The sequence below is a fragment of the Anomaloglossus baeobatrachus genome, chromosome 10 (genome assembly GCF_048569485.1).
Source record: "Anomaloglossus baeobatrachus isolate aAnoBae1 chromosome 10, aAnoBae1.hap1, whole genome shotgun sequence".
Lineage (NCBI taxonomy): Eukaryota > Metazoa > Chordata > Amphibia > Anura > Aromobatidae > Anomaloglossus > Anomaloglossus baeobatrachus.
The window spans coordinates 1,753,088-1,779,909 of record NC_134362.1 but is presented as its reverse complement, the minus strand read 5'-3'; the positions used below and the strand labels follow the sequence as shown (position 1 = coordinate 1,779,909).

Genomic DNA, 26,822 nt, shown 5'->3' with positions numbered 1-26,822 from the left:
CAGAATTACATAGTGGAAGGAGCAGGTTCCCCAGCAGCACAGAGTATTTCAGGAGAGACGTGTGCTGATCTTTGGGGAGGTGTCAGCCAGAATTACATAGTGGAAGGAGCAGGTCCCCAGCAGCACAGAGTATTTCAGGAGAGACGTGTGCTGATCTTTGGGGAGGTGTCAGCCAGAATTACATAGTGGAAGGAGCAGGTTCCCCAGCAGCACAGAGTATTTCAGGAGAGACGTGTGCTGATCTTTGGGGAGGTGTCAGCCAGAATTACATAGTGGAAGGAGCAGGTTCCCCAGCAGCACAGAGTATTTCAGGAGAGACGTGTGCTGATCTATGGGGAGGTGTCAGCCAGAATTACATAGTGGAAGGAGCAGGTCCCCAGCAGCACAGAATTTTACAAGATGTAAGGAGGCGCAGGAGATGATTAGGCTGTAATTGTTTGGTTTTCTGGAACCCCCTGTGGTGATTGTGGTAATATGTTTCAGTGTTTGCCGCCATGGTGCCTTCCAGTGTAGCTTCCACCCGTGCCCATCCATGTGCACCTTCTATGGTGATCGCCATTTCCGGACTTTCGATGGTTTGACCTTTGATTTTGTAAGCGCCTGTAAAGTTCATCTTGTGAAGGTGAGTGCCGCGTGTATGATGTTCAGGGCCCCAGGGTTCAGGTCCTACAAGCTACGATGTCTCCCGTTTTCTTTCCTGTGTCTATCATCTCTTGTGCGCCAAACATTTAACCCTTTGCAGGATTGTGGCAGTAACCCCTCTGATGCTGGCCCTTTCTCTCTCAGGCTCGCTCAGGTAACTTCTCAGTGACTGCAGAGAATGTGAAGTGTTACAGCATGGGAGTCATCTGCAGAAAGGTCATCTCCATCAGCATGGGACGCTCACTGATCCTCCTAGACGATCACACAGGATCCCTGGTAAGGTAGCACCGCTATTGTTTATTCTTTGGAGACTAATACGAGGATCACTGACTGTCCTTCTCTGATTTGTACAGAGTCCATCCAGTGTCATTGATAAGACCCAGGAGGTCCACGTCTGGCAGGCTGGATTCTTCATCTTCGTTCACTTCCCCTTAGAGCACATAACACTACTGTGGGACCAGAGAACAACCCTCCATATACAAGCCGGGCCCCAGTGGCAGGTATTATATCAGGGACCCGGTGTCGTAGAGTAGTATGACATCCTGGCCCTTCATCACAACTCATCTTGTCTCAGGGTGAGCTTGGAGGACTCTGCGGAAACTTTGACCTGAAGACCATTAATGAGATGAGGACTCCGGACGACCTTGAGGTTTTAAATCCACAGGAATTTGGAAGCAGCTGGTCCATAGCCGAGGTAAAATCCACGTCAATGACATGGAGATCAGCATTGATTTATTCTCATCCTATATTGTCTATGACCTGGCTACTATTATTATTGATAGAGCACCATTGGTTCCCGGTGCTGTACATGAAACAGGGTTACATACAAAATACTGATATAAATTACAGTAGACAGACAGGTACAGAGGGAGAGGGTCTGCCCATGAGGTGAGAGGGTCTGCTCTTGAGGGGAGAGAGTCTGCCTTCTTATATTCCACAGGGTAAAGGGGAGGAGTCAGTAGGTTGGGGGGGTTGTATGTTGGGAGATTAGTTTGGAGATACACAGAGGAGACAGATTGTGGACAACTTTGTAAGTCAGTTTTAGTAGTTTGTATTGGATATGTTGGAGAATTGGGAGCCAATTAAGGGATTTGCAGAGAGGAGAAGTGGAGGATTAGCGAGGACAGAGGTGAATTAGTTGGGCAGCAGAGTAAAGGATGGACTGGAGAGGTGGGAGAGTGTTAGCAGGAAGGCCACAGAGAAGGATGTTGCAGTAGGCGAGGCAGGAGATGATGAGGGCATGTACTAGCATTTTCATAGATTGGGAATTGAGGAAAAGACGGACTCTGGCAATATTGTTGAGTTGGAGATGGCAGAAGGTGGCAAGAGCTTGAATTTGAGGTGTGAAGTACAAGGCAGAGTCGAATGTTACTCCAAGACAGTGAACTTCAGGTACAGGGGAGAGGGTGATGTCTCTTATTGTGACAGATAGATCAGGAAGAAGAGATTTGGAAGATGAGGGAAAGATGATTAATTCAGTTTTGTTCACATTGAGCTTTAGGAAGCGAGAGGAGAAGAAAAATATGGCTGATAGACACTCTGGGATTCTGAATAGCAGAGCGATGATGTCTGGGCCAGAGAGGTAGATCTGAGGGTCATCAGATGGTACTGGAAGCCATTGGACTTCATGAATTGTCCCAGGACAAAGGTATAGATGAAGAGGAGTAGGGGTCTCAAGACAGAGCCTTGAGGGACACCAGCAGAGAAAGGGTGGGATGAGGAGGTTGTGTGAGAGTAGGAGACACTAAATGTGCGGTTATTGAGGTTTGATGAGATCCACGAAAGAGCAAGGTCTGTAATTCCGAGGAAAAACAGGATCTATAGTAGGAGGGAGTGGTCAACTGAGTCAAAGGCAGAAGACGGGTCTAGAAGAGGCGTATAGAGAATTGTCTATTAGCTTTGCCAGTAAGTCATTAGAAAACATTATTACGTGGGATCTGGTAGTCATGAGGAGACATTACATGAGATGTGGAGGCGATGATGAGACATTACGTAGTGACTGTAAATGAAGACCTGGATGATGAGATGATATTATTACATGGGAACTGGAGATGAGATATTATTACAATGGATCTTAATAAGATAATTGTAATGCAGTGACAGGCGGCGCCGGGACCCGGGGGGGCGTGACAGTACCCCCTCCCTCACGCCCCCCCTCCCCGCAACCAGGACAAGAAGTCGCGTAGCAGAGGAGCAGCAATGTTCTCCCGAGGTTCCCAAGACCGGTCTTCGGGACTGTAGCTCTCCCAGTCAACAAGGAAGAACTGCTTACCCCGCACTCTCTTCATGGCCACTATGTCTCTTACCGCATACACATCGTCGTCAGCAATAGGAGGAGTACCGGCATCAGAGGAGAAGGGACCAAGGATGACTGGCTTGAGCAAGGATACATGGAAGGAGTTAGGGATCCGTATCATGGCTGGGAGCTGTAGTTTGTATGAGACCTCGTTGATCCTTTTGACGACCTTGAAAGGACCGATGTACCGCGGACCCAACTTGTAAGATGGAATCTTCAACCGGACGTATTTGGAGGCAAGCCACACCAAAACCCCAAGAGAGAAGCGAGGAGGGTCAAGGCGTCTCTTGTCCGCATGTTTCTTCATCTGGGCGGAAGCACGTTCAAGGGAGGTTTTGACAGAACTCCATATATTAGAGAAGTCCCTGGACAGGGCATCTGCAGCGGCAATATCAGAAGTCGACATGTTGGATGTTGACGTAGTGTCGAAGGAAGGATGTCAGGACCTGGTTGACACGTTCGACTTGGCCATTAGACTGGGGATGGTAGACCGAGGAAAAGTCCAGAGACACTCACACATGTTTACAGAGCGCTCTCCAGAAGTGCGAGGTGAACTGAGTTCCCCTGTCGGACACTATATGCAAGTGAAAGCCGTTCAGCCGGAAGATATTCGATGAATGAAGGCATCGGCGAGTTCCGGGGCAGAAGGTAGGCCGACCATGGGGACGAAGTGAGCCATCTTGGAGAATCGGTCCACCACGACCCAAATGACCATATATCCAGAAGATAACGGCGAGTCCGTGATAAAATTCATGGCAATATGTTGCCATGGAACGGAGGGAATCGGTAGAGGCAGGAGACGGCCATAGGGCAGGTGTTTGAGCATCCTGTTCCAGGCACAGGATGGACAAGCGGAGACAAAGGAGACGACATCCTTTCGGAAAGACGGCCACCAATAGTGACGGACGATAGTGCTCCATGTTTTTTTCTGACCCGCGTGACCGGCCATTTTTCGAAGAATGCCCCCACTGAAGGACCTTGAGTCTGTTGGTCTCCATTACGAAGGTCTTCCCAGGGGGTATCTGTGTCAGGGTGATGGGAGCCACCGGGATGACCTTACTAGGACAGATGATGGACTGGTTCGTCTCTTCCTCTTGCTCCACCGGAACGAAGGACCGGGACAAGGCATCAGCCCGCATGTTCTTGTCCGTGGGCCGGAAATGTAGTTGGAAGTAAAACCGGGGAAAGAATAGGGACCAACGGGCTTGTCGCGGGTTCAGTCTTCGAGCGGATCGCAGATACTCCAGGTTTTTATGGTCGGTGTAAATGATAACCGGGTATACTGCACCCTCCAACAGGTAACGCCACTTCTCCAAAGCCAGCTTGACCTCCAGGAGCTCTCAATGGGCAATAATATAGTTGCGTTCGGGCGCCGAGAAGATTTTGGAGAAGAAGTCACAGGTGACCAAATTCCCGGTGGACGACTTCTGCATGAGCACGGCCCCGGCTCCTGAGGAGGAGGCATCCACCTCCAAAGTGAATTGTCGGTTCAACTCCAATCTCTGGAGAACGGGAGAGGAGGCAAACGCCTGTTTCAGGGAACAGAAAGCGGCGTCGGCCTCAGGTGCCCAGTCTTACGGGTTTGCCCCCTTCTTGGTCAAGGCGGAGAGAGGCACGCTGTAATCCGGTCCATATAACCTGCAGTGTACATAATGCACGCTGTAATCCAGTCTATATAACCTGCAGTGTAGACAATGCACGCTGTAATCCGGTCCATATAACCTGCAGTGTAGACAATGCACGCTGTAATCCGGTCCATATAACCTGCAGTGTAGACAATGCACGCTGTAATCCGGTCCATATAACCTGCAGTGTAGACAATGCACGCTGTAATCCACTCCATATAACCTGCAGTGTACATAATGCACGCTGTAATCCAGTCTATATAACCTGCAGTGTACATAATGCACGCTGTAATCCAGTCTATATAACCTGCAGTGTAGACAATGCACGCTGTAATCCAGTCTATATAATCTGCAGTATAGACAATGCACACTGTAATCCACTCCATATAACCTGCAGTGTAGACAATGCACGCTGTAATCAACTCCATATAACCTGCAGTGTACATAATGCACGCTGTAATCCAGTCTATATAACCTGCAGTGTAGACAATGCACGCTGTAATCCGGTCCATATAACCTGCAGAGTAGACAATGCACACTGTAAACCGGTCTATATAACCTGCAGTGTACATAATGCACGCTGTAATCCAGTCTATATAACCTGCAGTGTAGACAATGCACGCTGTAATCCGGTCCATATAACCTGCAGAGTAGACAATGCACACTGTAATCCACTCCATATAACCTGCAGTGTAGACAATGCATGCTGTAATCCGGTCCATATAACCTGCAGTGTAGACAATGCACACTGTAAACCGCTCCATATAACCTGCAGTGTAGACCATGCACGCTGTAAGCCGGTCCATATAAACTGCAGTGTAGACAATGCACGCTGTAAACCGGTCTATATAACCTGTAGTGTAGACAATGCACGCTGTAATTCGGTCCATATACCCTGCAGTGTAGACAATGCACGCTGTAATCCGGTCCATATAACCTTCAGTGTGGACAATGCACACTGTAAGGCGGTCGATATACCCTGCAGTGTAGACAATGCACGCTGTAATCCGGTGTAGACAATGCACGCTGTAATCCGGACCATATAACCTGCAGTGTAGACAATGCATGCTGTAATCCGGTCCATATAATCTGCAGTGTAGACAATGCACGCTGTAAACCGGTCCATATAACCTGCAGTGTAGACAATGCACGCTGTAATCCGGTCCATGTAACCTGCAGTGTAGACAATGCACACTGTAAACCGCTCCATATAACCTGCAGTGTAGACAATGCACACTGTAATCCGGTCCATATAACCTGCAGTGTAGACAATGCACGCTGTAATCCGGTCCATATAACCTGGAGTGTAGAAAATGCACGCTGTAATCCGGTCCATATAACCTGCAGTGTAGAAAATGCACGCTGTAATCCGGTCCATATAACCTGCAGTGTAGACAATGCACACTATAATCCGGTCCATATAGCCTGCAGTGTAGACAATACACGCTGTAATCCGGTCCTTATAACCTGCAGTGTAGACAATGCACACTGTAAAATGGTCCATATAACCTGCAGTGTAGACAATGCACGCTGTAATCCGGTCCATATAACCTGCAGTGTAGACAATGCACACTGTAATCCGGTCCATATAACCTGCAGTGGTGACAATGCACGCTGTAATCCGGTCCATATAACCTGCAGTGTAGACAATCTACGCTGTAATCCGGTCCATATAACCTGCAGTGTAGACAATGCACGCTGTAATCCGGTCCATATAACCTGCAGTGTAGACAATGCACACTGTAATCCGGTCCATATAACCTGCAGTGTAGACAATCCACGCTGTAATCCGGTCCATATAACCTGCAGTGTAGACAATGCACACTGTAATCCGGTCCATAAAACCTGCAGTGTAGATAATGCACGCTGTAATCCGGTCCTTATAACCTGCAGTGTAGACAATGCACACTGTAAAATGGTCCATATAACCTGCAGTGTAGACAATGCACACTGTAATTCGGTCCATATAACCTGCAGTGGTGACAATGCACGCTGTAATCCGGTCCATATAACCTGCAGTGTAGACAATCTACGCTGTAATCCGGTCCATATAACCTGCAGTGTAGACAATGCACGCTGTAATCCGGTCCATATAACCTGCAGTGTAGACAATGCACACTGTAATCCGGTCCATATAACCTGCAGTGTAGACAATCCACGCTGTAATCCGGTCCATATAACCTGCAGTGTAGACAATGCACGCTGTAAGACGGTCCATATAACCTGCAGTGTAGACAATGCACGCTGTAATCCAGTCTATATACCCTGCAGTGTAGACATTGCACGCTGTAATCCGGTCCATATAACCTGCAGTGTAGACAATGCACACTGTAATCCGGTCCATATAACCTGCAGTGGTGACAATGCACGCTGTAATCCGGTCCATATAACCTGCAGTGTAGACAGTGCACGCTGTAAAACGGTCCATATAATCTGCAGTATAGACAATGCACACTGTAATCCGGTCCAAATAACCCGCAGTGGTGACAATGCACGCTGTAATCCGGTCCATATAACCTGCAGTGTAGACAATGCACACTGTAATCCGGTCCATATAACCTGCACTGTAGACAATGCACGCTGTAAACCGGTCCATATAACCTGCAGCGTAGACAATGCACGCTGTAATCCGGTCTATATACCCTGCAGTGTAGACAATGCACGCTGTAAGCCGGTCCAAATAATCTGCAGTATAGACAATGCACACTGTAATCCGGTCCATACCTGCAGTGTAGACAATGCACGCTGTAAGCTGGTCCATATAACCTGCAGTGTAGACAATGCACGCTGTAATCCGGTCCATATAACCTGCAGTGTAGACAATGCACACTGTAAGCCGGTCCATATAACCTGTAGTGTAGACAATGCACGCTGTAAGCCGGTCCATATAACCTGCAGTGTAGACAATACACACTGTAAGATGGTCCATAAAACCTGCAGTGTAGACAATGCACACTGTAATCCGGTCCATATAACCTGCAGTGGTGACAATGCACGCTGTAAGCCGGTCTATATAACCTGCAGTGTAGACAATGCACACTGTAATCCGGTCCATATAACCTGCAGAGTAGACAATGCATGCTGTAAGCCGGTCCATATAACCTGCACTGTAGACAATGCACGCTGTAAGCCGGTCCATATAACCTGCAGAGTAGACAATACACACTGTAAGATGGTCCATAAAACCTGCAGTGTAGACAATGCACACTGTAATCCGGTCCATATAACCTGCAGTGTAGACAATGCATTCTGTAAGACGGTCCATATAACCTGCAGTGTAGACAATGCACGCTGTAATCCGGTCCATATAACCAGCAGTGGTGACAATGCACGCTGTAATCCGGTCCATATAACCTGCAGTGTAGACAATGCACACTGTAAGCCGGTCCATATACCCTGCAGTGTAGACAATGCACACTGTAAGATGGTCCATATAACCTGCAGTGTAGACAATGCACACTGTAATCCGGTCCATATAACCTGCAGTGTAGACAATGCATGCTGTAAGCCGGTCCATATAACCTGCAGTGTAGACAATGCACACTGTAAGATGGTCCATATAACCTGCAGTGTAGACAATGCACACTGTAATCCGGTCCATATAACCTGCAGTGTAGACAATGCATGCTGTAATCTGGTCCATATAACCTGCAGTGTAGACAATGCACACTGTAAGATGGTCCATATAACCTGCAGTGTAGACAATGCACACTGTAATCCGGTCTATATAACCTGCAGTGTAGACAATGCATGCTGTAATCTGGTCCATATAACCTGCTGTGTAGACAATGCACACTGTTATCCGGTCCATATAACCTGCAGTGTAGACAATGCACGCTGTAATCCGGTCCATATAACCAGCAGTGTAGACAATGCACGCTGTAATCCGGTCCATATAACCAGCAGTGTTGACAATGCACGCTGTAATCCGGTCCATATAACCTGCAGTGTAGACAATGCACGCTGTAAGCCGGTCGATATACCCTGCAGTGTAGACAATGCACACTGTAAGCCGGTCCATATAACCTGCAGTGTAGACAATGCACACTGTAAAATGGTCCATATAACCTGCAGTGTAGACAATGCACACTTTAATCCGGTCCATATAATCTGCAGTATAGACAATGCACACTGTAATCCGGTCCATATAACCTGCATTGTATACAATGCACGCTGTAATCCGTTCCATATAACCTGCAGTGTAGACAATGCAAGCTGTAATCCGGTCCATATAACCAGCAGCGTAGACAATTCACGCTGTAATCTGGTCCATATAATCTGCAGTTTAGACAATGCACACTGTAATCCGGTCCATATAACCTGCAGTGTAGACAATGCACGCTGTAAGCCGGTCCATATAATCTGAAGTGTAGACAGTGCACGCTGTAAGCCGGTCCATATAACCTGTAGTGTAGACAGTGCACACTGTAAGATGGTCCATATAACCTGCAGTGTAGACAATGCACGCTGTAAGATGGTCCATTCAACCTGCAGTGTAGACAATGCACACTGTAAGATGGTCCATATAACCTGCAGTGTAGACAATGCACGCTGTAATCCGGTCCATATAACCTGCAGTGTAGACAATCCACGCTGTAATCCGCTCCATATAACCTGCAGTGTAGACAATGCACGCTGTAATCTGGTCCATATAACCTGCAGTGTAGACAATGCACACTGTAAGATGGTCCATATAACCTGCAGTGTAGACAATGCACGCTGTAATCGGTCCATATAACCTGCAGTGTAGACAATGCACACTGTAATCCGGTCCATATAACCTGCAGTGTAGACAATCCACGCTGTAATCCGGTCCATATAACCTGCAGTGTAGACAATGCACACTGTAAGCCGCTCCATATAACCTGCAGTGTAGACAATGCTCGCTGTAATCTGGTCCATATAACCTGCAGTGTAGACAATGCTCGCTGTAATCTGGTCCATATAACCTGCAGTGTAGACAATGCAAGCTGTAAGCCGGTCCATATAACCTGTAGTGTAGACAATGCACGCTGTAATCTGGTCCATAAACCCTGCAGTGTAGACAATGCACACTGTAAAATGGTCCATATAACCTGCAGTGTAGACAATGCACACTGTAATCTGGTCCATATAACCTGCAGTGTAGACAATGCACACTGTAATCCGCTCCATATAACCTACAGTGTAGACAATGCACGCTGTAATCCGCTCCATATAACCTGCAGTGTAGACAATGCACACTGTAATCCGGTCCATATAGCCTGCAGTGTAGACAATGCACACTGTAATCCGCTCCATATAACCTGCAGTGTAGACAATGCACACTGTAATCCGGTCCATATAACCTGCAGTGTAGACAATGCACACTGTAAGATGGTTTATATACCCTGCAGTGTAGACAATGCACACTGTAATCCAGTCCATATAGGCTGCAGTGTAGACAATGCACACTGTAATCCGGTCCATATAACCTGCAGTGTAGACAATGCACGCTGTAATCCAGTCCATATACCCTGCAGTGTAGACAATGCACACTGTAATCCGGTCCATATAATCTGCTGTGTAGACAATGCACACTGTAATCCGGTCCATATAACCTGCAGTGTAGATAATGCACGCTGTAATACGGTCCATATAACCTGCAGTGTAGATGCAGATAAATGGGATCTAGTGGTGCTGAGGATACATTAATACATGGGATCTAGTGGTACTGAGGAGACATTAATACATGGGATCTAGTGATGCTGAGGATACATTAATACATGGGATCTAGTGGTGCTGAGGATACATTAATACATTGGATCTAGTGGTGCAGAGGATATATTAATACATGGGATCTAGTGGTGCTGAGTAGACATTAATACATGGGATCTAGTGGTGCTGAGTAGACATTAATACATGGGATCTAGTGGTGCTGAGTAGACATTAATACATGGGATCTAGTGGTGCTGAGGAGACATTAATACATGGGATCTAGTGGTGCTGAGGAGACATTAATACATGGGATCTAGTGGTACTGAGGAGACATTAATACATTGGATCTAGTGGTGCTGAAGAGACATTAATACATGGGATCTAGTGGTACTGATGAGACATTAATACATGGGATCTAGTGGTGCTGAGGAGACATTAATACATGGGATCTAGTGGTACTGAGGAGACATTAATACATGGGATCTAGTGGTGCTGAGGAGAAATTAATACTTGGGATCTAGTGGTGCTGAAGAGACATTAATACATGGGATCTAGTGGTGCTAAGGTGACATTAATATATGGGATCTAGTGGTGCTGAGGAGACAATACATGGGATCTAGTGGTGCTGAGGATACATTAATACATGGGATCTAGTGGTACTGAGGAGACATTAATACATGGGATCTAGTGGTGATAAGGAGACATTACTACAAGGAATCTAGTGGTGATGAGTAGACATTAATACATGGGACCTAGTGGTGATGAGGAGACATTAATACATGGGATCTAGTGGTGCTGAGGAGACATTAATAAATGGGATCTAATGGTGCTGAGGAGACAATACATGGGATCTAGTAGTGCTGAGGATACATTAATACATGTGATCTAGTGGTACTGAGGAGACATTAATACATGGGATCTAGTGATGCTGAGGATACATTACTACATGGGATCTAGTGGTGCTGAGGATACATTAATACATTGGATCTAGTGGTGCTGAGGATACATTAATACATGGGATCTAGTGGTACTGAGGAGACATTAATACATGGGATCTAGTGATGCTGAGGATACATTAATACATGGGATCTAGTGGTGCTGAGGATACATTAATACATGGGATCTCGTGGTGCTGAGTAGACAATAATACATGGAATCTAGTGGTGCTGAGGAGACATTAATGCATGGGATCTAGTGGTGCTGAGTAGACATTAATACATGGGATCTAGTGGTGCTGAGGAGACATTAATACATGGGATCTAGTGGTGCTGAGGAGACATTAATACATGGGATCTAGTGGTACTGAGGAGACATTAATACATGGGATCTAGTGGTGCTGAGGAGATATGAATACATGGGATCTAGTGGTGCTGAGGAGAAATTAATACTTGGGATCTAGTGGTGCTGAGGAGACATTAATACATGGGATCTAGTGATGCTGAGGATACATTAATACATGGGATCTAGTGGTGCTGAGGACACATTAATACATTGGATCTGGTGGTGCAGAGGATATATTAATACATGGGATCTAGTGGTGCTGAGTAGACATTAATACATGGGATCTAGTGGTGCTGAGTAGACATTAATACATGGAATCTAGTGGTGCTGAGGATACATTAATACATGGGATCTAGTGGTGTTGAGTAGACATTAATACATGGGATCTAGTGGTGCTGAGGAGACATTAATACATGGGATCTAGTGGTGCTGAGGAGACATTAATACATGGGATCTAGTGGTACTGAGGAGACATTAATACATGGGATCTAATGGTGCTGAGGAGACATTAATACATGGGATCTAGTGGTACTGATGAGACATTAATACATGGGATCTAGTGGTGCTGAGGAGACATTAATGCATGGGATCTAGTGGTACTGAGGAGACATTAATACATGGGATCTAGTGTTGCGAAGGAGAAATTAATACGTGGAATCTAGTGGTGCTGAGGAGACATTAATACATGGGATCTAGTGGTACTGAGGAGACATTAATACATGGGGTCTAGTGGTGCTGAGGACACATTAATACATGGGATCTAGTGGTACTGAGGAGACATTAATACATGGGATCTAGTGGTACTGAGGAGACATTAATACATGGGATCTATTGGTGCTGAGGAGACATTAATACATGGGATCTAGTGGTACTGATGAGACATTAATACATGGGATCTAGTGGTGCTGAGGAGACATTAATACATGGGATCTAGTGGTGCTGAGCAGACATTAATACATGGGATCTAGTGGTGCTGAGGAGAAATTAATACTTGGGATCTAGTGGTGCTGAGGATACATTAATACATGGGATCTAGTGGTGCTGAGGAATCATTAATACATGGGATCTAGTGGTGCTGAGGAGGCATTAATATATGGGATCTAGTGGTGATGAGGAGACAGCACATGGGACCTAGTAGTGATGAGGAGACATTACTACAAGGAATCTAGTGGTGATGAGTAGACATTAATACATGGGATCTAGTGGTGCTGAGGGGACATTAATACATGGGATCTAGTGATGCTGAACAGACATTAATACATGGGACCTAGTGGTGATGAGGAGACATTACTACAATGAATCTAGTGGTGATGAGTAGACATTAATACATGGGATCTAGTGGTGCTGAGGAGACATTAATACATGGGACCTAGTGGTGATGAGGAGACATTAATACATGGGACCTAGTGGTTATGAGGAGACATTACTACAAGGAATCTAGTGGTGATGAGTAGACATTAATACATGGGATCTAGTGGTGCTAAGGTGACATTAATATATGGGATCTAGTGGTGCTGAGAAGACATTAATACACGGAATCTAGTGGTGATGAGTAGACATTAATACATGGGACCTAGTGGTGATGAGGAGACATTACTACAAGGAATCTAGTGGTGATGAGTAGACATTAATACATGGGATCTAGTGGTGCTAAGGTGACATTAATATATGGGATCTAGTGGTGCTGAGTAGACATTAATACACGGAATCTAGTGGTGATGAGTAGACATTAATACATGGGATCTAGTGGTGCTGAGGAGACATTAGTACATGGGATCTAGTGGTACTGATGAGACATTAATACATGGGATCTAGTGGTGCTGAGGAGACATTAATACATGGGATCTAGTGGTACTGAGGAGACATTAATACATGGGATCTAGTGGTGCTGAGGAGAAATTAATACTTGGGATCTAGTGGTGCTGAAGAGACATTAATACATGGGATCTAGTGGTGCTAAGGTGACATTAATATATGGGATCTAGTGGTGCTGAGGAGACACTACATGGGATCTAGTGGTGCTGAGGATACATTAATACATGGGATCTAGTGGTACTGAGGAGACATTAATACATGGGGTCTAGTGGTGCTGAGGAGACATTAATACATGGGATCTAGTGCTGAGGAGACATTAATACATGGGATCTAGTGGTACTGAAGAGACATTAATACATGGGATCTAGTGGTGCTGAGGAGACATTAATACATGGGATCTAGTGCTGAGGAGACATTAATACATGGGATCTAGTGGTGCTGAGGAGACATTAATATATGGGATCTAGTGGTGCTGAGGAGAAATTAATACTTGGGATCTAGTGGTGCTGAGGATACATTAATACATGGGATCTAGTGGTGCTGAGGAGACATTAATACATGGGATCTAGTGGTGCTGAGGAGACATTAATATATGGGATCTAGTGGTGATGAGGAGACAGTACATGGGACCTAGTAGTGATGATGAGACATTACTACAAGGAATCTAGTGGTGATGAGTAGACATTAATACATGGGATCTAGTGGAGCTGAGGGGACATTAATACATGGGATCTAGTGGTACTGAACAGACATTAATACATGGGACCTAGTGGTGATGAGGAGACATTACTACAATGAATCTAGTGGTGATGAGTAGACATTAATACATGGGATCTAGTGTTGCTGAGGAGACATTAATACATGGGATCTAGTGGTGCTAAGGTGACATTAATATATGGGATCTAGTGGTGCTGAGAAGACACTACATGGGATCTAGTGGTGATGAGTAGACATTAATACATGGGACCTAGTGGTGCTGAGGAGACATTAATACATGGGATGTAGTGGTGCTGAGGAGACATTAATACATGTGATCTAGTGGTGCTGAGGAGACAATACATGGGATTTAGTGGTGCCGAGGAGACATTAATACATGGGATCTAGTGATTCTGAGGAGACATTAATACATGGGACCTAGTGGTGATAAGGAGACATTACTACAAGGAATCTAGTGGTGATGAGTAGACATTAATACATGGGACCTAGTGGTGATGAGGAGACATTAATACATGGGATCTAGTGGTGCTGAGGAGACATTAATAAATGGGATGTAGTGGTGCTGAGGAGACATTAATACATGTGATCTAGTGGTGCTGAGGAGACAATACATGGGATTTAGTGGTGCCGAGGAGACATTAATACATGGGATCTAGTGATTCTGAGGAGACATTAATACATCGGACCTAGTGGTGATAAGGAGACATTACTACAAGGAATCTAGTGGTGATGAGTAGACATTAATACATCGGACCTAGTGGTGATAAGGAGACATTACTACAAGGAATCTAGTGGTGATGAGTAGACATTAATACATGGGACCTAGTGGTGATGAGGAGACATTAATACATTGGATCTAGTGGTGCTGAGGAGACATTAATAAATGGGATCTAATGGTGCTGAGGAGACAATACATGGGATCTAGTAGTGCTGAGGATCCATTAATACATGGGATCTAGTGGTACTGAGGAGACATTAATACATGGGATCTAGTGATGCTGAGGATACATTAATACATGGGATCTAGTGGTGCTGAGGATACATTAATACATTGGATCTAGTGGTGCAGAGGGTATATTAATACATGCGATCTAGTGGTGCTGAGTAGACATTAATACATGGGATCTAGTGGTGCTGAGTAGACATTAATACATGGAATCTAGTGGTGCTGAGGAGACATTAATACATGTGATCTAGTGGTGCTGAGTAGACATTAATACATGGGATCTAGTGGTGCTGAGGAGACATTACTACATGGGATCTAGTGGTACTGAGGATACATTAATACATGGGATCTAGTGGTGCTGAGGAGACATTAATACATGGGATCTAGTGATGCTGAGGAGACATTAATACATGGGATCTATTGGTACTGAGGAGACATTAATACATGGGATCTAGTGGTGCTGAGGAGAAATGAATACATGGGATCTAGTGGTGCTGAGGAGAAATTAATACTTGGGATCTAGTGGTGCTGAGGAGACATTAATACATGGGATCTAGTGGTGCTGATGAGACATTAATACATGGGATCTAGTGGTGCTGAGGAGACATTAATACATGGGATCTAGTGGTGCTGAGGAGACATTAATATATGGGATCTAGTGGTGATGAGGAGACATTAGTACATGGGACCTAGTGGTGATGAGGAGACATTGCTACAAGGAATCTAGTGGTGATGAGTAGACATTAATACATGGGATCTAGTGGTGCTGAGGGGACATTAATACATGGGATCTAGTGGTGCTGAACAGACATTAATACATGGGACCTAGTGGTGATGAGGAGACATTACTACAAGGAATCTAGTGGTGATGAGTAGACATTAATACATGGGATCTAGTGGTGCTAATGAGACATTAATACATGGGACCTAGTGGTGATGAGGAGACATTAATACATGGGACCTAGTGGTTATGAGGAGACATTACTACAAGGAATCTAGTGGTGATGAGTAGACATTAATACATGGGATCTAGTGGTGCTAAGGTGACATTGATATATGGGATCTAGTGGTGCTGAGGAGACATTAATACACGGAATCTAGTGGTGATGAGTAGACATTAATACATGGGACATAGTGGTGCTGAGGAAACATTAATAAATGGGATCTAGTGGTGCTGAGGAGACATTAATACATGGGATCTAGTGGTGCTAAGGTGATATTAATATATGGGATCTAGTGGTGCTGAGGAGACATTAATACATGGAATCTAGTGGTGCTGAGGAGACATTAATACATGGGATCTAGTGGTGCGGAGGAGACAATACATTGGATCTAGTGGTGCTGAGGAGACGTTAATACATGGGATCTAGTGGTGCTGAGGAGACATTAATACATGGAATCTAGTGGTGATGAGGAGACATTAATAAATAAGATGTAGTGGTGCTGAGGAGACATTAATACATGGAATCTAGTGGTGCTGAGGAGACAATACATGGGATTTAGTGGTGCCGAGGAGACATTAATACATGGGATCTAGTGGTTCTGAGGAGACATTAATACATGGAATCTAGTGGTGATGAGGAGACATTAATACATGGGACCTAGTGGTGCTGAGGAGACATTAATACATGGGATCTAGTGGTCCTGAGGAGACATTAATACATGGGATCTAGTGCTGCTGAGGAGACATTAATACATGGGACCTAGTGGTGATGAGGAGACATTAATACATGGAATCTAGTGGTGCTGAGGAGACATTAATACATGGGACCTAGTGGTGATGAGGAGACACTAATACATGAGATCTAGTGGTGCTGAGGAGACATTAGTACATGGGACCTAGTGGTGATGAGGAGACATTACTACATGGGATCTAGTGGTGCTGAGGGGACATTAATACATGGGATCTAGTGGTAATGAGGAGACATTAATACATGGGACCTAGTGGTGATGAGTAGACATTAATACATGGGACCTAGTGGTGATGAGGAGACATTACTACATGGGATCTAGTGGTGCTGAGGGGACATTAATACATGGGACCTAGTGGTGATGAGTAGACATTAATACATGGGACCTAGTGGTGATGAGGAGACATTACTACAAGGAATCTAGTGGTGATGAGTAGACATTAATACATGGGATCTAGTGGTGCTGAGGAGACATTAATACATGGGATCTAGTGGTGCTGAGGAGACATTAATACATGGGAGCTAGTGGTGATGAGTAGACATTAATACATGGGATCTAGTGGTGCTGAGGAGACATTAATACATGGGACCTAGTGGTGATGATGAGACACTAATACATGGGATCTAGTGGTGTTGAGGAGACATTAGTACATGGGACCTAGTGGTGATGAGGAGAAATTAATACATGGGACCTAGTGGTGATGAGTAGACATTAATACATGGGATCTAGTGTTGCTGAGGAGACATTATTACAAGGAATCTAGTGGGGATGAGTAGACATTAATACATGGGATCTAGTGGTGCTGAGGGGACATTAGTACATGGGTTCTAGTGGTGCTGAGGAGACATTAATACATGGGACCTAGTGGTGCTGAGGAGACATTACTACATGGGATCTAGTGGTGTTGAGGGGACATTATTACATGGGTTCTAGTGGTGATGAGGAGACATTAGTACATGGGACCTAGTGGTGCTGAGGAGACAATACATGGGATTTAGTGGTGCCGAGGAGACACTAATACATGGGATCTAGCGGTGCTGAGGAGACATTAATACATGGGACCTAGTGGTGATGAGGAGACATTACTACAAGGAATCTAGTGGTGATGAGTAGACAGTAATACATGGGATCTAGTGGTGCTGAGGAGACATTAATACATGGGACCTAGTGGTGATAAGTAGACATTAATGAATGGGATCTAGTGGTGCTGAGGAGACATTAATACATGGGACCTAGTGGTGCTAAGGGGACATTAATACATGGGACCTAGTGGTGATGAGGTGACACTAATACATGGGACCTAGTGGTGATGAGGAGACATTATTACAAGGAATCTAGTGGGGATGAGTAGACATTACTACATGGGATCTAGTGGTGCTGAGGAGACATTAATAAATGGGATGTAGTGGTGCTGAGGAGACATTAATACATGGGATCTAGTGGTGCTGAGGAGACAATACATGGGATTTAGTGGTGCCGAGGAGACATTAATACATGGGATCTAGTGGTTCTGAGGAGACATTAATACATGGAGTCTAGTGGTGATGAGGAGACATTAATACATGGAATCTAGTGGTGCTGAGGAGACATTAATACATGTGATCTAGTGGTGCTGAGTAGACATTAATACATGGGATCTAGTGGTGCTGAGGAGACATTACTACATGGGATCTAGTGGTACTGAGGATACATTAATACATGGGATCTAGTGGTGCTGAGGAGACATTAATACATGGGATCTAGTGATGCTGAGGAGACATTAATACATGGGATCTATTGGTACTGAGGAGACATTAATACATGGTATCTAGTGGTGCTGAGGAGAAATGAATACATGGGATCTAGTGGTGCTGAGGAGAAATTAATACTTGGGATCTAGTGGTGCTGAGGAGACATTAATACATGGGATCTAGTGGTGCTGATGAGACATTAATACATGGGATCTAGTGGTGCTGAGGAGACATTAATACATGGGATCTAGTGGTGCTGAGGAGACATTAATATATGGGATCTAGTGGTGATGAGGAGACATTAGTACATGGGACCTAGTGGTGATGAGGAGACATTGCTACAAGGAATCTAGTGGTGATGAGTAGACATTAATACATGGGATCTAGTGGTGCTGAGGGGACATTAATACATGGGATCTAGTGGTGCTGAACAGACATTAATACATGGGACCTAGTGGTGATGAGGAGACATTACTACAAGGAATCTAGTGGTGATGAGTAGACATTAATACATGGGATCTAGTGGTGCTGATGAGACATTAATACATGGGACCTAGTGGTGATGAGGAGACATTAATACATGGGACCTAGTGGTTATGAGGAGACATTACTACAAGGAATCTAGTGGTGATGAGTAGACATTAATACATGGGATCTAGTGGTGCTAAGGTGACATTGATATATGGGATCTAGTGGTGCTGAGGAGACATTAATACACGGAATCTAGTGGTGATGAGTAGACATTAATACATGGGACATAGTGGTGCTGAGGAAACATTAATAAATGGGATCTAGTGGTGCTGAGGAGACATTAATACATGGGATCTAGTGGTGCTAAGGTGATATTAATATATGGGATCTAGTGGTGCTGAGGAGACATTAATACATGGAATCTAGTGGTGCTGAGGAGACATTAATACATGGGATCTAGTGGTGCGGAGGAGACAATACATTGGATCTAGTGGTGCTGAGGAGACGTTAATACATGGGATCTAGTGGTGCTGAGGAGACATTAATACATGGAATCTAGTGGTGATGAGGAGACATTAATAAATAAGATGTAGTGGTGCTGAGGAGACATTAATACATGGGATCTAGTGGTGCTGAGGAGACAATACATGGGATTTAGTGGTGCCGAGGAGACATTAATACATGGGATCTAGTGGTTCTGAGGAGACATTAATACATGGAATCTAGTGGTGATGAGGAGACATTAATACATGGGACCTAGTGGTGCTGAGGAGACATTAATACATGGGATCTAGTGGTCCTGAGGAGACATTAATACATGGGATCTAGTGCTGCTGAGGAGACATTAATACATGGGACCTAGTGGTGATGAGGAGACATTAATACATGGAATCTAGTGGTGCTGAGGAGACATTAATACATGGGACCTCGTGGTGATGAGGAGACACTAATACATGAGATCTAGTGGTGCTGAGGAGACATTAGTACATGGGACCTAGTGGTGATGAGGAGACATTACTACATGGGATCTAGTGGTGCTGAGGGGACATTAATACATGGGATCTAGTGGTGATGAGGAGACATTAATACATGGGACCTAGTGGTGATGAGTAGACATTAATACATGGGACCTAGTGGTGATGAGGAGACATTACTACATGGGATCTAGTGGTGCTGAGGGGACATTAATACATGGGACCTAGTGGTGATGAGTAGACATTAATACATGGGACCTAGTGGTGATGAGGAGACATTACTACAAGGAATCTAGTGGTGATGAGTAGACATTAATACATGGGATCTAGTGGTGCTGAGGAGACATTAATACATGGGATCTAGTGGTGCTGAGGAGACATTAATACATGGGAGCTAGTGGTGCTGAGGAGACATTAATACATGGGATCTAGTGGTGCTGAGGAGACATTAATACATGGGACCTAGTGGTGATGATGAGACACTAATACATGGGATCTAGTGGTGTTGAGGAGACATTAGTACATGGGACCTAGTGGTGATGAGGAGAAATTAATACATGGGACCTAGTGGTGATGAGTAGACATTAATACATGGGATCTAGTGTTGCTGAGGAGACATTATTACAAGGAATCTAGTGGGGATGAGTAGACATTAATACATGGGATCTAGTGGTGCTGAGGGGACATTAGTACATGGGTTCTAGTGGTGCTGAGGAGACATTAATACATGGGACCTAGTGGTGCTGAGGAGACATTACTACATGGGATCTAGTGGTGTTGAGGGGACATTATTACATGGGTTCTAGTGGTGATGAGGAGACATTAGTACATGGGACCTAGTGGTGCTGAGGAGACAATACATGGGATTTAGTGGTGCCGAGGAGACACTAATACATGGGATCTAGCGGTGCTGAGGAGACATTAATACATGGGACCTAGTGGTGATGAGGAGACATTACTACAAGGAATCTAGTGGTGATGAGTAGACATTAATACATGGAATCTAGTGGTGATGAGGAGACATTAATAAATAAGATGTAGTGGTGCTGAGGAGACATTAATACATGGAATCTAGTGGTGCTGAGGAGACAATACATGGGATTTAGTGGTGCCGAGGAGACATTAATACATGGGATCTAGTGGTGCTGAGGAGACATTAATACATGGAATCTAGTGGTGATGAGGAGACATTAATAAATAAGATGTAGTGGTGCTGAGGAGACATTAATACATGGAATCTAGTGGTGCTGAGGAGACAATACATGGGATTTAGTGGTGCCGAGGAGACATTAATACATGGGATCTAGTGGTTCTGAGGAGACATTAATACATGGAATCTAGTGGTGATGAGGAGACATTAATACATGGGACCTAGTGGTGCTGAGGAGACATTAATACATGGGATCTAGTGGTCCTGAGGAGACATTAATACATGGGATCTAGTGCTGCTGAGGAGACATTAATACATGGGACCTAGTGGTGATGAGGAGACATTAATACATGGAATCTAGTGGTGCTGAGGAGACATTAATACATGGGACCTCGTGGTGATGAGGAGACACTAATACATGAGATCTAGTGGTGCTGAGGAGACATTAGTACATGGGACCTAGTGGTGATGAGGAGACATTACTACATGGGATCTAGTGGTGCTGAGGGGACATTAATACATGGGATCTAGTGGTGATGAGGAGACATTAATACATGGGACCTAGTGGTGATGAGTAGACATTAATACATGGGACCTAGTGGTGATGAGGAGACATTACTACATGGGATCTAGTGGTGCTGAGGGGACATTAATACATGGGACCTAGTGGTGATGAGTAGACATTAATACATGGGACCTAGTGGTGATGAGGAGACATTACTACAAGGAATCTAGTGGTGATGAGTAGACATTAATACATGGGATCTAGTGGTGCTGAGGAGACATTAATACATGGGATCTAGTGGTGCTGAGGAGACATTAATACATGGGAGCTAGTGGTGCTGAGGAGACATTAATACATGGGATCTAGTGGTGCTGAGGAGACATTAATACATGGGACCTAGTGGTGATGATGAGACACTAATACATGGGATCTAGTGGTGTTGAGGAGACATTAGTACATGGGACCTAGTGGTGATGAGGAGAAATTAATACATGGGACCTAGTGGTGATGAGTAGACATTAATACATGGGATCTAGTGTTGCTGAGGAGACATTATTACAAGGAATCTAGTGGGGATGAGTAGACATTAATACATGGGATCTAGTGGTGCTGAGGGGACATTAGTACATGGGTTCTAGTGGTGCTGAGGAGACATTAATACATGGGACCTAGTGGTGCTGAGGAGACATTACTACATGGGATCTAGTGGTGTTGAGGGGACATTATTACATGGGTTCTAGTGGTGATGAGGAGACATTAGTACATGGGACCTAGTGGTGCTGAGGAGACAATACATGGGATTTAGTGGTGCCGAGGAGACACTAATACATGGGATCTAGCGGTGCTGAGGAGACATTAATACATGGGACCTAGTGGTGATGAGGAGACATTACTACAAGGAATCTAGTGGTGATGAGTAGACAGTAATACATGGGATCTAGTGGTGCTGAGGAGACATTAATACATGGGACCTAGTGGTGATAAGTAGACATTAATGAATGGGATCTAGTGGTGCTGAGGAGACATTAATACATGGGACCTAGTGGTGCTAAGGGGACATTAATACATGGGACCTAGTGGTGATGAGGTGACACTAATACATGGGACCTAGTGGTGATGAGGAGACATTATTACAAGGAATCTAGTGGGGATGAGTAGACATTACTACATGGGATCTAGTGGTGCTGAGGAGACATTAATAAATGGGATGTAGTGGTGCTGAGGAGACATTAATACATGGGATCTAGTGGTGCTGAGGAGACAATACATGGGATTTAGTGGTGCCGAGGAGACATTAATACATGGGATCTAGTGGTTCTGAGGAGACATTAATACATGGAGTCTAGTGGTGCTGAGGAGACATTAATACATGGGATCTAGTGGTTCTGAGGAGACATTAATACATGGAGTCTAGTGGTGCTGAGGAGACATTAATACATGGGACCTAGTGGTGCTGAGGAGACATTAATACATGGGATCTAGTGGTGCTGAGGAGACATTAATACATGGGATCTAGTGGTGCTGAGGAAACATTAATACATGGGATCTAGTGGTGCTGAGGATACATTAATACATGGGATCTTGTGGTGCTGAGGAGACATTAATAAATGGGATCTAGTGGTGCTGAGGAGACATTAATATATGGGATCTAGTGGTGATGAGTCTTTGTGTCGTTTAGTGTCTTGACAGCCAGGACAGCCGCAGTCCCTGTCACCTGAACCCTTTGCGGGAGCATTTTGCCAAGAAGGAATGTGGGATTTTGCTGAGTGAAGCGTTTGAAGCCTGCCACCCGGTGGTGAGTACAGAGCTGTGCATGGATCATTAGGACCGGTGTATGTGTCTGGAAGTTCATCTATCCTTAGATCCTTGTGTAGCTTGATTTAGGAATACCTGTGTGTATTAATGTCTATAATGCACCTGGAGATTCATCTGTTTCATATCATTTACAGGTGACGGCACCCGTGGGTGTTATAATATGTGTGGGTGTTGGGATATTTACCTATAGTTTGTGCATGTGTTGTAGCAGTTTAGACATGGTGTTGGTATTGATGCGGTTGTATCTGTGACGGTGTGTATATTGGGGTTATAGCGGTATGGACGTGGAGTCGGTATTGATGCGGCTGTATCTGTGACGGTGTGTATATTGGGGTTATAGCGGTATGGACGTGGAGTCGGTATTGATGCGGCTGTATCTGTGACGGGGTATATGTTGGGGTTATAGCGGTATGGACGTGGAGTCGGTATTGATGCGGCTGTATCTGTGACGGGGTATATGTTAGGGTTGTAGCAGTATGGACGTGGAGTTGGTATTGATGCGGCTGTATCTGTGACGGTGTATATGTTGGGGTTATAGCGGTATGGACGTGGAGTTGGTATTGATGCGGTTGTATCTGTGACGGTGTATATGTTAGGGTTATAGCGGTATGGACATGGAGTCGGTATTGATGCGGCTGTATCTGTGACGGGGTATATGTTGGGGTTGTAGCAGTATGGACGTGGAGTCGGTATTGATGCGGCTGTATCTGTGACGGGGTATATGTTGGAGCTGTAGCGGTATGGACGTGGAGTCGGTATTGATGTGGCTGTATCTGTGACGGGGTATATGTTGGAGCTGTAGCGGTATGGACGTGGAGTCGGTATAGATGCGGCTGTATCTGTGACGGGGTATATGTTGGGGTTATAGCGGTATGGACGTGGAGTCGGTATTGATGTGGCTGTATCTGTGACGGGGTATATGTTAGGGTTGTAGCGGTATGGACGTGGAGTCGGTATAGATGCGGCTGTATCTGTGACGGGGTATATGTTAGGGTTATAGCGGTATGGACGTGGAGTCGGTATTGATGCGGCTGTATCTGTGACGGGGTATATGTTAGGGTTATAGCGGTATGGACATTGAGTCGGTATTGATGCGGCTGTATCTGTGACGGGGTATATGTTATGGTTGTAGCAGTATGGACGTGGAGTCGGTATTGATGCGGCTGTATCTGTGACGGGGTATATGTTGGGGTTATAGCGGTATGGACGTGGAGTCTGTATTGATGGGGCTGTATCTGTGACGGTGTATATGTTGGGGTTATAGCGGTATGGACGTGGAGTCGGTATTGATGCGGCTGTATCTGTGACGGGGTATATGTTAGGGTTATAGCGGTATGGACATGGAGTCGGTATTGATGCGGCTGTATCTGTGACGGGGTATATGTTAGGGTTGTAGCAGTATGGACGTGGAGTCAGTATTGATGCGGCTGTATCTGTGACGGGGTATATGTTGGGGTTATAGCGGTATGGACGTGGAGTCTGTATTGATGGGGCTGTATCTGTGACGGTGTATATATTGGGGTTATAGCGGTATGGACGTGGAGTCGGTATTGATGCGGTTGTATCTGTGACGGGGTATATGTTGGGGTTATAGCGGTATGGACGTGGAGTTGGTATTGATGCGGCTGTATCTGTGACGGGGTATATGTTAGGGTTGTAGCGGTATGGACGTGGAGTCGGTATTGATGCGGCTGTATCTGTGACGGGGTATATGTTAGGGTTGTAGCGGTATGGACGTGGAGTCGGTATTGATGCGGCTGTATCTGTGACGGGGTATATGTTAGGGTTGTAGCGGTATGGACGTGGAGTCGGTATTGATGCGGCTGTATCTGTGACGGGGTATATGTTAGGGTTGTAGCGGTATGGACGTGGAGTCGGTATTGATGCGGCTGTATCTGTGACGGGGTATATGTTAGGGTTGTAGCGGTATGGACGTGGAGTCGGTATTGATGCGGCTGTATCTGTGACGGGGTATATGTTAGGGTTGTAGCGGTATGGACATGGAGTCGGTATAGATGCGGCTGTATGTGACGGGGTATATGTTAGGGTTATAGCGGTATGGACGTGGAGTCGGTATTGATGCGGCTGTATCTGTGACGGGGTATATGTTGGGGTTATAGTGGTATGGACGTGGAGTCGGTATTGATGTGGCTGTATCTGTGACGGGGTATATGTTGGAGCTGTAGCAGTATGGATGTGGAGTCGGTATTGATGCGGTTGTATCTGTGACGGGGTATATGTTAGGGTTGTAGCGGTATGGACGTGGAGTCGGTATTGATGTGGCTGTATCTGTGACGGGGTATATGTTGGGGTTATAGCGGTATGGACGTGGAGTCGGTATTGATGTGGCTGTATCTGTGACGGGGTATATGTTGGAGCTGTAGCAGTATGGACATGGAGTCGGTATTGATGTGGCTTTATCTGTGACGGGGTATATGTTGGAGCTGTAGCAGTATGGACGTAGAGTTGGTATTGATGCGGCTGTATGTGACGGGGTATATGTTAGGGTTGTAGCGGTATGGACGTGGAGTCGGTATTGATGTGGCTGTATCTGTGACGGGGTATATGTTGGGGTTATAGCGGTATGGACGTGGAGTCGGTATTGATGCGGTTGTATCTGTGACGGGGTATATGTTAGGGTTGTAGCGGTATGGACGTGGAGTCGGTATTGATGTGGCTGTATCTGTGACGGGGTATATGTTGGGGTTATAGCGGTATGGACGGGGAGTCGGTATTGATGTGGCTGTATCTGTGACGGGGTATATGTTGGGGTTATAGCGGTATGGACGTGGAGTCGGTATTGATGTGGCTGTATCTGTGACGGGGTATATGTTGGAGCTGTAGCAGTATGGACGTGGAGTCGGTATTGATGCGGCTGTATCTGTGACGGGGTATATGTTGGGGTTATAGCGGTATGGACGTGGAGTCGGTATTGATGCGGTTGTATCTGTGACGGGGTATATGTTAGGGTTGTAGCGGTATGGACGTGGAGTCGGTATTGATGCGGCTGTAGCTGTGACGGGGTATATGTTAGAGCTGTAGCAGTATGGACGTGGAGTCGGTATTGATGTGGCTGTATCTGTGACGGGGTATATGTTGGGGTTATAGCGGTATGGACGTGGAGTCGGTATTGATGCGGCTGTATCTGTGACGGGGTATATGTTGGGGTTGTAGCAGTATGGACGTGGAGTCGGTATTGATGCGGCTGTATCTGTGACGGGGTATATGTTAGGGTTATAGCGGTATGGACATGGAGTCGGTATTGATGCGGTTGTATCTGTGACGGGGTATATGTTAGGGTTGTAGCGGTATGGACGTGGAGTCGGTATTGATGTGGCTGTATCTGTGACGGGGTATATGTTGGGGTTATAGCGGTATGGACGTGGAGTCGGTATTGATGTGGCTGTATCTGTGACGGGGTATATGTTAGGGTTAGCAAGGAGAAAGGACTGGACTCAGCACCAATTCCAGGATAGGAAAAATATAA

General features: G+C 45.3%; 1 protein-coding gene across 1 annotated transcript in view; it reads left to right on the top strand.

Annotated features, from left to right (window-relative positions):
* The window catches only part of OTOG (otogelin), a 595,066-nt gene that overhangs the window by 281,502 nt on the left and 286,742 nt on the right, over positions 1–26,822 (top strand). Inside the window, exons 22-26 of the mRNA XM_075326471.1 lie at positions 484–622; positions 787–918; positions 996–1,142; positions 1,217–1,336; positions 23,199–23,315. Of these exons, the coding sequence (XP_075182586.1) occupies positions 484–622; positions 787–918; positions 996–1,142; positions 1,217–1,336; positions 23,199–23,315 (655 nt within the window). The remainder of the gene's footprint in view (positions 1–483; positions 623–786; positions 919–995; positions 1,143–1,216; positions 1,337–23,198; positions 23,316–26,822) is intronic.